The sequence below is a fragment of the Carassius auratus genome, chromosome 31 (genome assembly GCF_003368295.1).
Source record: "Carassius auratus strain Wakin chromosome 31, ASM336829v1, whole genome shotgun sequence".
Lineage (NCBI taxonomy): Eukaryota > Metazoa > Chordata > Actinopteri > Cypriniformes > Cyprinidae > Carassius > Carassius auratus.
In genome coordinates, this window is record NC_039273.1 from 22,665,204 (window position 1) to 22,677,704 (window position 12,501).

The 12,501-nt window shown below is 36.5% G+C and overlaps 1 protein-coding gene across 2 annotated transcripts in view; it reads left to right on the forward strand.

Moving 5' to 3' along the window:
* Positions 1-302: 302 nt before the first annotated feature.
* The window catches only part of LOC113050880 (tomoregulin-2-like), a 63,588-nt gene continuing 51,389 nt past the window's right edge, over positions 303-12,501 (forward strand). Inside the window, exon 1 of one of the 2 annotated variants that reach the window (XM_026214297.1) lies at positions 303-930. In XM_026214297.1, the coding sequence (XP_026070082.1) occupies positions 759-930 (172 nt within the window). In that variant the 5' untranslated portion in view covers positions 303-758. The remainder of the gene's footprint in view (positions 931-12,501) is intronic. The other variant, XM_026214298.1, reaches the window with a different exon arrangement.

Genomic DNA, 12,501 nt, shown 5'->3' on the forward strand with positions numbered 1-12,501 from the left:
GACAGGTAAATAGAAAATGATCGACTCAAATGATTCATTCAAAACATTTGTTCGCAAATTGGGCATGTTATTCAGTCACAAAAGTAACAAAACGTCCTGAGAAATAAGTTAACAAAAGTCACCAGAAACATTTGTACTCGAGTCAAGTTGAACTGTATTTTCTTTGTCAAAGCTGATGACTTAAATAAGTAAACATCTTTTGTAGGCCCTTTTCCCCTGCAAAAAAGGAAGTCTCACTTACACTCTTGTTTCTGATGCTGTTACACAGCTCGGTACCCGCTGCACCCTCTATAGCCAATCCGCGCAGCCGAAGCGTGTGCCCACCTCTCACCTTCATCATCACCATCATCATCCTCATCCTCACAGTCTGAGCCAGACACCAGCCGAACAAGACACTCTCAGGCAGACCTCGTAAAGAAAGAAAGAGAGAGATACTAAAGCCGGCGCTTTCAGACTGTTTTCCATCAGAAAGGATAAATCAACATGATCAACTAGTGGATCCGGGCAGCTTTTTAGGTCCATGCTTGGATTGTTTATATCTTTTCATCTCAGCTTTGAGTTCCATCACTACAGCCGGACACTTCCACTTGTCAAGACAGTCGCACCGCGCCGGTATCAGAGCACATATATACATGGGGATCATCGCAGCATTGCCCGGAAGATGTGTATCACTGCTCCGCGGCTGATATCTGTGTCGCCTGCGCTCGTGGGATCGGATCCCTCGGTTCATGTCCCCGTGTCATTCCCGGTGAACTGAGATGGCTCTTTGCGCTGTGCTGCGACAGACACGCAGACCGCGGCAGGAGAATCGGACACATGTAATTTTAATTACAACCTATTGCTTTTTTTGTATATTGCCAGTGAAACAACTTTGCGCGTTCCCATCATCGCTGAGTGACTGTCAAACACCCACCGGGTGGAACTGCTCCGGTAAGAGACCTGTACACGCTCCTCTCTCTAACTCTCCCGTGCACATTTGCGCATAGTATTCTAACAAGTGTGTCTGTTTTAATCGAGTTGCATATTATTCATTGAACTGAGGCTTTTAATCAGAGAAACTTAACGCACACTTGTTAGACATTCAGTCCATATAAGTGTCTTGGTCAAGATAAGTCATCCCTTACGAAAATTAACCATGGTTTTATGGAAGAAAAAGTTTAGTAAGTTTGATTACCACAGTATTACTACAAATAGCCTATGGTTAAAGCGCGTCTTTCTGTCGAATTGTCCTCACACATAAACAAACAACGCATCCAGGGTGTATCGATTCACGAACAAATGACTCTTTCAATAAATCGCTCAAAAAGACTCGGCGAAACAATTTCGTTTAGCTTGAGTGAACTCGCCGACTCCTTCAGTGCATGTACTGAATCAACATTTCAGTTACTCACTGAAGTGCAAGTGATTTTGAAACGAAGCACGGTTTGTGTACTACTGACGACTCATAGTAGGCTATCACTTTACTGCAACATTGTAGTAGCATAGCCTAAAATCATACTTACAGGTAGAAAACTTATGAAACTTGTACTGATCTGTACTCTATCAAGAAAAAAAATATCTTTATGAATGTAACATGGAACGTACATCTTTGTACCTGTTTTTAACCCTTAAACGGTGCACACTGTATTTAATAGTCTAACTTTAGAGTGCATGTTAATACTACCAATATGTATTCTTTATAAGTAGAAACTGTAAGGCACAAAGGGTGCTGCTCTTGCTGCACAATGTTTTGTCTGGATTGGTCATGCTTAGAGGTAGCTTAGATTTTCAGTACACATAGATGTTTTGAGTTAATTATTTGCAAAGATTTCTAACCCCTTTTACCGGTAAGCATATGTGCATGTGAAATCTGTGAGGGCAATCATCTGGCCCCAAACAAGTACATCTGGTGCTGCTTTACACTGTATCAGTGGAGTAAATGTGGTACTGAAAGGGAGTGCTTGTCAGAAGTACTTTGGGAACAAAGGGCCCCGCTGTGCAATTATGTTTCTCTTTAAATAGCTGTAGGGGGGCAACAGTCTACAAGAAATCTATCTGTTGTACAAACCTTCAGTGGCCTATTTGAGATGATTTGGTGCTTGATCTCCTTCGTAAAACAGTGTACTCTCTATCTAGATGTGTCAGTAAGAAATATAATTAAAGAAAAGGAATTAGAGTACAGCAGACCTGTAAATTCGCTGTTGACATGTTCTACTCTCCCTCACTCGCATTCTGTGTGTGTCAGGCTGGGCTCCGTCGTATCGATTCCTTCCCATCGCGTAACCCCACCACAGTGCTGTCACACGTGTTGAAAGCAGAGCTTGATAAAATAAGCTGTCAGACAGACAAGGTGCCACACGGCTGGCTTGACTATATTCCAATACAGATCTATCAGAGTCTATTACACTACAGATATGTTTGTTGTAAGCTTCTTTTCTCTTTGGCAGACTTACACAGTCATGCAGAATAGTTCAGGCTGGTCACACCACTGGTGAACTACTGCGAGCCTCAAGGAGCGAATAAAGCGATTGTTTGAACGCGTGAAAAGCTTGTACAGTGGTGCACTGCTAATCCTTTCTCTTAAACCACATTTGTTCTTGTCTTTTATTAAAAAGCCTATACTTATGTAAAATAAGAAAAATTGTGTGGTTTTTCATGAACTTGTGTAGTATTGTCGTTTAATTTTTTATTTTATTATTATTATTTTTTTACAAGATTTTTCCGCTGATGTAAACATATCTTGCTTTGAATATGTTTACTGGAACAACACTAAAACATTAAAAAAGAAATTGTATATATATATATATATTTTTTGAAGGCCTGTATAACTTCAGTGAATGTGAGAGCACCTGACTTTTTGGGCCTTTCATCTGCAAATTTCTCAAATCTCTCCTTCAGACTGGGAAAGACCACCGGGATTAGTCTAATCCTGCACCTCAGCACTTTATTTCTCATTCCTTAGACACTTTGTACGCTAGAGCCTATTTTGATTGTAGGGTATGTGTGAGAGTGTATGAGAGAGAGAGACGGAGAGAGGGAGAAATAGAAAGACTATGAGAGGGGAAGCTCTTCTGGGATAGCTTGTCTGAGCTCCTGGGCTAACGATGAAGTTGTGGTGCCCTATTTTGGGTTTCTTGGGGTTTTCCATTCGTCTCTCTCTGTTTTATCCCACCTTTCATGCCATTATTGAGATTTAATCCTGTAGAGCACAGGAATGATGCCACTACTCAGTCAAGAAAAATGAAGAGAGTTCTCTCTTCTATTTATCTCGGTTCTGCCATCATTAGTTGGCTCAGAGGAGGCATGACTAATGTATGCCACCAGGAAGATGTTGCCGGGCTAATTGAATGGCCAACACAAGAGTGTTTGTGATAAAATAATAATGCAGCTTGGCTCGTTCAGGGAGAAATAGCGAGTTGGTATTGAATCGTCGAGTGTGAGTTGTGTACCTGGAGGTGAGCAGGAGAAATAAAGGACAGTAATCGGAGACGTCCCCCCAGAGTGCACACTCATAAAGCTGAGTGGTTAGGAAGAGCACCATGTTTAAATATGCATGATGGCAGATGTTTCTGTTTTTCATTCTGAGCATTGTTATTTCTCCTGTTCTACAATTCCTAAACATTGAAACCAGGCAGCGGTAACATGCTCAACAACATACAAACATAGAAACCTAGACATTACCGGGGAATCGAAATCTAAACCTGTGAAGAAACAAAGGTTTTGGTCTCGTAATGATGTAAAATGAATAAGAAGTATAAAAGATTCTGCATCATTTCTGGTTTACTAATCAAAATGAAAAAAAAAAAAAAGCTAAATTTTGATACTAACCATGAGCAATCTTCTGTAAAAGTACTTTTTGATGACAAAAATCTACCAAAACTTTCCTATTTATTGCATCAATTTTCTTGATGACTCTCCTTTTGACCAGAATCTATTTGAGCCCAAAGCCACAGTTTTATGTTCTTCAAATAATTACAAAATGTTTTTTTTACGCATTTTCAGACAAACAGTAGGCAATTCTGCTGTATATATTAGAACTGCAAAAGATTTAGAACACAGCCCACAAATATGGATTGGGCTGGAGTGGCCATCTGCACAGAAACAAACATCGAATTCAGTGTTTGAACAGTGATCCCTGCGAACAGCAAGCAATGAACAAACACTGTTAGCCACTTAAATGCATTGGTGCATTTCAATGCTCGGCCAGTCTTTCGCAAGGACAAGTTTAGATGTTTTCCAACCAGCTTTGTATTGTTAAAATGTCTCCATCTTACCTATGCCCGGATCTTCCAATTCATTTGTCAGCTATAGTTAAAATGCAAAAAGCATTATCCGTCAGACTATTGAAGGCTCCATAGCTAATTTTTCTACTCCAGCTCACAAACAATCGGATCAGTCCCAGAACATTATAGGTGTTTACGTTTTGCTAAATCCCATCTTATCGGCGGTAAATTAATCCTTTAAACTTACTTAATGTACATCATTAGAATAGAACATACATTTGGTAGAAGAAAATAATAGTAAATTATAAACAGATCTGAAACAATAAGCATACATTAATCATACATTAATCTCATTTCAAAATGAATATGCACACCCATTCACTAGCTTAGGCTGGAACTTCATAGGGTAAGATTCATAGCTTCACTGGGAGTATTTTTGTTATTTGGGTGTAAAAGCTTGGCGATGCATCTTGATGAGATTTGATGCATGGCATAGCTTTTTAAAATGTAGTAAACTGTCAAATCACTTGCCTTGTATAGCATTATTCTCAGTGGCGCACACTTTGCATAGTAAAAAGGCTGTTTAAAATTTTGTGACAAAAGAAAGTGTATTGAAAGTCTCAATGAGTGTATTTAGTTGTTAACAAAATGCTGATAGTTGTGAAAATCAGCTAGACTTTGTGAGGTTACACTGAAAAGTATAATGTTTAAGTATGCATAACACAATGCTTGCTTAATCAATATAACATTTTTAAAATATTCATTATTCCATTGTTCTGACTAAAATTATTATTTTAATGACCATGCAAATACACATACTGACATGCAGGACCAAAATCTGCACTGATTTGGAATGAAATTCTTTGGAATGGTTATTCAATTGTAAAATCCGACAGTAATACGCTCTTATTGGTAACTGTTAGCATGGTAAAATGAGCAAAATACATACTAAACACATTTGAAAAGCTAGGGATGTGTAGGACATGCCAGTTTTGCAGAGCTCTCTGCGGCATGTGGACACAAATTAAAAGTGGGACTGATAATATCAAATAAGTCAAGCTTTGATTTGGACATGATTTGTTCCATAACAAAAACAGAGGTTTTTCTAAAGCAGAAGTGAGTGAAACCAGATGAATAAAAGAGGAAATACCTTCCAGTTGAAAAACTCATCACGTCTTTAAGGTCAGCCTCTCAGGCAAAGTTTTCCCTCCATTTTCATTGTAGTAAAAAGGTTGCTCTGCTTTGGAATATGTGGAATTCATGTGGGCTTCTTCATTCGTTAAATTAACACTTGTAATAGAATTTCTTGCATTATTGGAAAGAAGTTATGCCCTTGAAACGTTTCAGATATTAATGTGTGTTATTTTGTCAGTGCATGCTCTCTTCTATCCAAACTTGCAATGCGTCCAGATAAAATCTTGTGCGATTGTGATTTGTCTGGCTAGACAGGACACACAGGAAACACAGTTCATTCGATCGGTACTTATAGGCAGCTGTCACATGCAGCCATATGGTGGTGAAACGGAGCTCGACTCCCAGTGGACTTTGGGTCGATCCTCCACAGGTGTGCCAGAAGGTGCGAAGTTCAGTCCTTATTAACCTTGTGCACACAAACACAGTATTCCAAAGTTACCTCCAGAAAAGTCACAGACAGAGCTGCATCATTCATTTAACATGGGTTTTATTCCTGCTTGTCTATTTTGAAAAATCAAAGCCAAAGAGCTCAATGGTAGATTAATGATGAGGGTATAAATACTACACTAATGGCCGGTCTATTCTTCCTGGACCATCTGTTACAAGAGACAGGGTAGTGCTCACTTACATGCATTTGTTACCAACATGGCTTGCATCAACAACTATCAGTGACTGAAGCTACAGCTCAGAAATCACTTCTGAAATGCTGAAATATTACTGTATGGAAAAATCTGCTTACTACAGTTACAATATTTACCAGTTTGTGACCATTGTTCTTTGATGGTCATTGGGTATAGGCTCACATGAAAGCATGTGGATTCCCCAAAATGGGAACATGGTTTGTATAACATTAGCAACACATTATTAGCTGTTTGATAGTGTAGTCAAGCCAAAGGCTAATGATATCAATTATGTGTGAGATGTTGTGAGTGAAACATAAAATGCATTACGATGTTCTGAAACATTGTCTTGTAGATGGCCTTGTATAACCTATACAAGTTTGTTTCTTCTGCTCAATATAAAAGAAGAAATTTGGAAGAATGTTGGTAACCAAACAGTTGCTGGTATCTTTTGACTTATAGTATGTAAATAAATATCATAGCTGTTGAATTATTATATTATGGAAGTCAATGGCTACCATCCATTGTTTGGTTACCAACATTCTTCAGAATTTCTTCTTTTGTGTTCAACGGGAGAAAACATATGAGTTTGTAGTAAATAATGACAACATTTTTCATTTTATGGATGAACTATCCCTTTAACTGTGTGAAAGATGAGTTGAGTGTATGGATTAATTTGCATATTCAATTCAACCAATGTGAAAGTTATCTAAAAAGAATAAAAAGTGTGACATGAGACTAGGTTCTTGGATCCATTGGTTGTTTATTTGGACAGGACCAGATCTGAATGTGAGCTTACAGTAGATTCTAAGAAAAGGGTGCAGCACAAAATGATTGGAGAAGATAAAAGTATGACTTTTTCATTAAAAATTATAAGGTAAATATGTACACACACAAAAAAGGAGGCTATGCATGGTACTGTTTGAAATATGATCATTAGGATGCATGTAGAAAATATACAGTTTGAATTTCCATTTCTTGCCAACTTTAAGTTCATCCCTGTTATAGCACTGCTACATTAGGCCATTTTATTGTATTTTGCACAGTTGTTAAAAATAGTTCAACCATTAAATGTGATCTCAGCTAAATGACTTTGAAAATATGTAGTTCTGTTCATCTCTGCTTTTATGAAACACCACCAGTGTCATGAACAATTAGTCTGTCTGTTGAATTGAGTCTGCTTAGGACCTCAGGGGGGTAGCCATTTATAATGTCTGATCAAACAGAAGTGTATAATGCATATAAAAACATATTATTGATTGTATAGGCTAAGCTAGCAGGCTAATGGACTAGAAGTGCTCTAAGTACACTAAACAGTTAGCTTGCAAAACATAAGCCAAATGAGAAAACACAGAGACTGAGAAATGCTTAATTTGATCAACTTTAGCTTCAGTTATATTATGTGTAACATAATTTGAAATACATTAATGATTATGATAAAATAGTTCAGACAATGCCCTAAAGCAGTTTGGTTGGATTTCTAATCAAGGAATGAATAGAGTAACCAAAAAAAAAAAAAGGTTTGAGGTCCTTTGGGACTTGATTCATCGGGCAAAACTAATTGTTCATGACACCAATCTTTGATATATGCAAATTTGAGAAATAAAAAAAACATGAAGTAAGCACAAAGAAGTAAGGTTTTCTGCTTTCATAGCTACCCAGAAGTTGTCCGTTCAAATATCTGCCTGAAGTTATCTTAAAATGAAAGATGTGTTGGATTTCACTTTTATTTTCTATGCAGAAAATAAATCATTTTAATGCTTTCTTTACCCCACATCTATAAAATATTTCACATTGCACAGCATAATATACTGTAATGTCTCTGTTCATACAACAGTGGGCTGGTAGCAGTAGCTCACATTAGTATGAGCTTTAGGTAACTCTACTGCAGATGCTCAGTAGCTTTGCACCCTGCGGTTAACAATACTCAGCCATTTGCATATTCATTTAGCAGATGCTTTAGTTCAAAGAAACTTTGCCCCAAGTTCATTAACACAACATATGCAAGCACAGATTTCTTGTGATGTGTTGTTTGTCAGCAAATGTTGAGATATCCCTGGTGTCATCTTTGGTGTACTTTCAGGTCTTGTTGTCATCACTAATTCCTATGCCACTTCCTGTGTGATGTTAAGTGTTGGCCAACTTAACCAAACAAAGTCGCTTGCTGAGTTACCAAAACAAATTGTTTCTTTAAAGAAAAAGATGCACCACAACAAAAGAAAACATTTTAGTTTTGCACTGATAAAAATGATTTTGTGATTAAGTAAATACTACATAAAAACAAATGCAATTTCTACATTAAATAATTAAGTTCAGGCAAGAATTAAAAAAATAAAGTAAATTCTATATTACTAATCAATTTATTCTTGTAGAAATTAAAGTTGAAATTATAAGAATATTTTACTTGGAATTGTTTGTTATGTTTACAAGGATTCTTTGAGTAAATATCGAAGTTATGATCCCATTTTTCCCATCATGCACTGGGGCATAATTAAAAATAAATAATTAAAAAAAAGAATTAAAAAGTTTTTACTGTTTTGGAGTTATGTTTTTTTTTTTTTAAGTTTTATTAACTTACTGTTTTGTGATATCTGGAGTTAATTTTCTACTCAAAATGTTGTTTTCTAATGCTACCTTGTTTGAGAAAATTATATAAACTGTAACTGAGGGTAATGTACTTGAGGATTGCGTATTTAAGATAACTAGATTGATATTACTCATCGAACTCTAACTGGCCATGTTAAATTTACTCAATTCCCTTGCTAAATCTACCTAACTTAGTTGAGTGGTAGATTTTCTTAATTCAATACTTAAGTTTACTTAAAAATGTATGTGTGGAAAATCTTGCGAGATAAAAATGAAGTAAATCTACTTATTTATTTTTTTCAGTGTGGGCTTGCAGGCTGAATTAGACAAAAAGACAATTAGGCTACATTGTAGCCTGTTTCGCCAATGAAAGTTAGTTGTTTTTAATGAGCCAATCAAAATGAGTCACAAATGAGTCACAAACAAACTCTGAAAGGTCTCACTTACACTCAGAAATAGTCAGAGTGGATGCCAAATTAACATCTGACTCACTCGCTGAACCGCAAGCCATTACTTTCAGTCAAATTCGATTCGAAATAAGAGATGCAACATACTCTAATGGACAAAGATGTTCTTCTGCTGGTGAATACTGACCTACAAACAGTATATTGATGTCTAAAGCTTATTATATATATATATATATATATATATATATATATATATATATATATATATAATACATTAATAAAAGGAGGTCTTTTAAATACTATCAAGTTAGCTTGTTTTTATCCTGCTAACTCTGTGTAATTTGCATAATGTAATACACAAAACAAGGACGTTTCAAACATTTTGTATGTTTTAAGCTTTGCTCATATTTACTGAAATCTGCTGAGGAGAAAATCATGCTGTGCTTAAAACAACCAATAATATGAAATGTAAATGTTCATCTGACTGATTATTCAAATTATCAAAGGGAAAGATCTTGTAAAAGATGAATAATATAACATGTATTTAAATGTGAGCGTGGGTAAATAACTGTAAACACACAACTCAAAATTTGTTAAGGAACTAGAATAATGAAAAATGATTTTTTTCAGTAAATGTTTCTTTAGTAAATAGATTTGAGCTGAAAGCACAAAATCTGTAAGCTGATTTTTCCTGTGAAGCACTGAATCCACTGAATGAGATGAATGGAAATGGAAGTGACCCCAGCGGTGGAGTACCACTCTGAAATTCTTTATTGTGTTGCGTTTGCAGTGTCATATGGTGTGTGTGTGTGTATGTCTGTGTTTGTGTGTAGTTTTCCTCTTCCACTCAGCCTGCTTGTCTCTGGTTCATTATCATTCCTCACAGACTTACTTATCCTGAGACTTTGGCTGCTTGTCTTGTTTCAGCACTGCTGCATCACTCTGTGCCACCTCCCTCCTCATCTCTCCCTCTCTCTAACACACAGACACACGCGCACACACCCACTCATTTGTCTCGGCTAAGTAGTCTGCACCATCACTGAGGATGATGAGCTGCACAGCCAGACACAACGGATCTGGCAATATTTAAATTTTATGCATGTCTCATCTCAGCGAGAGAAATCATACGGCCCATCTGTGCTCTGCGCGCGCTCTCTCTCTCTCTTCTGTATCTTATTTTCTCTCTTTTCTCTTCTCATTAATTTGAACACAGGTCAGTTTGTCTATACGAGTATCATATGTTTATCTGTATCAGCATTTCTTTTTCTTACAAAGCTTTTCCGGATCTCAAAATCTTTCCAATAATTCTGCAAAACCAGCCAGACAAAGTTATTTACAGTTTTTTGGAAAGTTTTGAGCACAGCAGGATTTTATCTTCAGATCTATTCAGTAATGAGAAAAGCTTAAAATATTCAAATAATTTTAAACTTATTTGTGTGTTTATTAGATTTGCAACATGTTATGTAAATCACACAATCTTAGAAGTATCAAAACAAGCTAAAAATATGAAGATTATATACATAGTTCATACTTTATTTATACAATATTAAAAGTTCAAAGAAAAAAGTATCTTATGTTCACCAAGTATGGAGGTAAATCAGTGGCTAAACTCGAGAGGTTGTTGATCTTAATGTGAGAACTTGTCATATTAATATTTGTATCTGTAAGTTGAAATTTACACTCACAGCTCTGATGTGAAAAGCTGAATCTTTCGATTTGCACACACAGACAATAATCAAAACACCCGTGTTCTGAATTGGAAACTGCACATTAATAGTTACAAATGTGTAAAATGACAGAGTTGCGACATAACTGTTGTTGTTATTTGTGACAACTGGGGCGGGGCCATGAACCGTGGGAACAGAGCGAGGCCAGTGGAGTGATTGTGAAATGAGCGACACCTGCTCCACTCACCGGTATTGAGTCCCACGGAGGAGATCGGAAGGATACAGCAGAGGAGCAACGACAGTGAAGGACTAGAGAGGACCAGGCCTGGGTTTTATTTTGTGTTTGGTATTTGTTTGTGCGCGACAATCGTCCGTGAGGGGCTGTCGCGCTGTTTTGTGTTTATTTTATTATTAAAGCTGCAGTAGGTAAATTTGTAAATATATATTTTTTACATATTTGTTAAACCTGTCATTATGTCCTGACAGTAGAATATAAGACAGATAATCTGTGAAAAAAATCAAGCTCCTCTGGCTTCTCCCAGTGGTCCTATTGCCATTTGCAGGAATACATCTCTCCCGTTAAGAAACAACCAATCAGAGCTGCGGTCCGTAACTTTGTTTGTGTTCAAAATTTACAAAATGTATATAATAAGCTAGTACACCATGAATCCATTTTCCAAACCGTGTTTTTAGCTTGTTCTGAATCACTAGGGTACACCTATAATAAGTGTTTATATTCAGACTATTTTAGATTGCTTCGGGGGTACCGCGGCGGAGTAACCCAGTACCTTTGTGATTCTTCATAGACATAAACAGAGAGAAGTAGTTCCGGCTACAATGTTCTTCCGCAAGACGCAAGCAGTTCTGTTTATTAACCGCTAGAGCGTCAAAAGTTACCGACTGCAGCTTTAAAGTTTCATTTTGAATGGTCGCCGGTTCCGCCTCCTTCTTCAATCAAGTGCATTCAACATTCAAAATGAAAACTTTAATAATAAAATAAACACAAAACAGCGCGACAGCCCCTCGCGTTGTAAGTGCCGACTTGACATTGTGCAGCAAAATTGAAGTAAAGTCCAAAAGTATATATGTCATAAACATTTATGTATGTCAGTTTCTTTATGTGAATGTCATTCTACAAATTTGTAGCTATTAATGTGCAACTTCCAATTCAAAACACAGGTGTTTTGATTATTGTCTGTGTGTGCAAATTGAAAGATTCAGATATTCACATCAGAGCTGTGAGTGAAAATTTCAACATAAAAATACAAATGTTAATATGACAAGTTCTCACATTCAAATTAACCTTTGTAACCAAGGCTGCATTTGTTGTGGACTTCCTTATATGTATTGCAACTTCATTGTATTGGCTAATTAAATAGTGCTGAAATGTATCCTATGTGCAACCGACTTTATTAGTGCTCAAGTAAAAGTATGAAATGTCAGAGAAACGTTAAGGGTCCCCTGTGGGTTTCTGTCTAAATAAAAGTTTAACATTTGAAAATGATGAAATTAAAATTAAATTAAATATGAATATTGGTATTTCACAGATGTAAAATATTTTGATTTAGTAATAATAATATTATCATGCAACCATATAATATACTGTATTTACAGTAAGCTATACTGTTGAATGCACAATTTTTGCATATTTTCATCAGACAGTGTAGCATAGACTCCCTGATTAAGGCATGGAGCCGCAACGCGTAGATGTACCTCTCACCAAAAGAGTTTTAATGTATAAAGCTAGTGATGCAATAAAGGCTTTTTAACTGTTCAAGTGCCTTGGAGTTCTTGTCCTTAAATATATACTATCCTATACAACCAA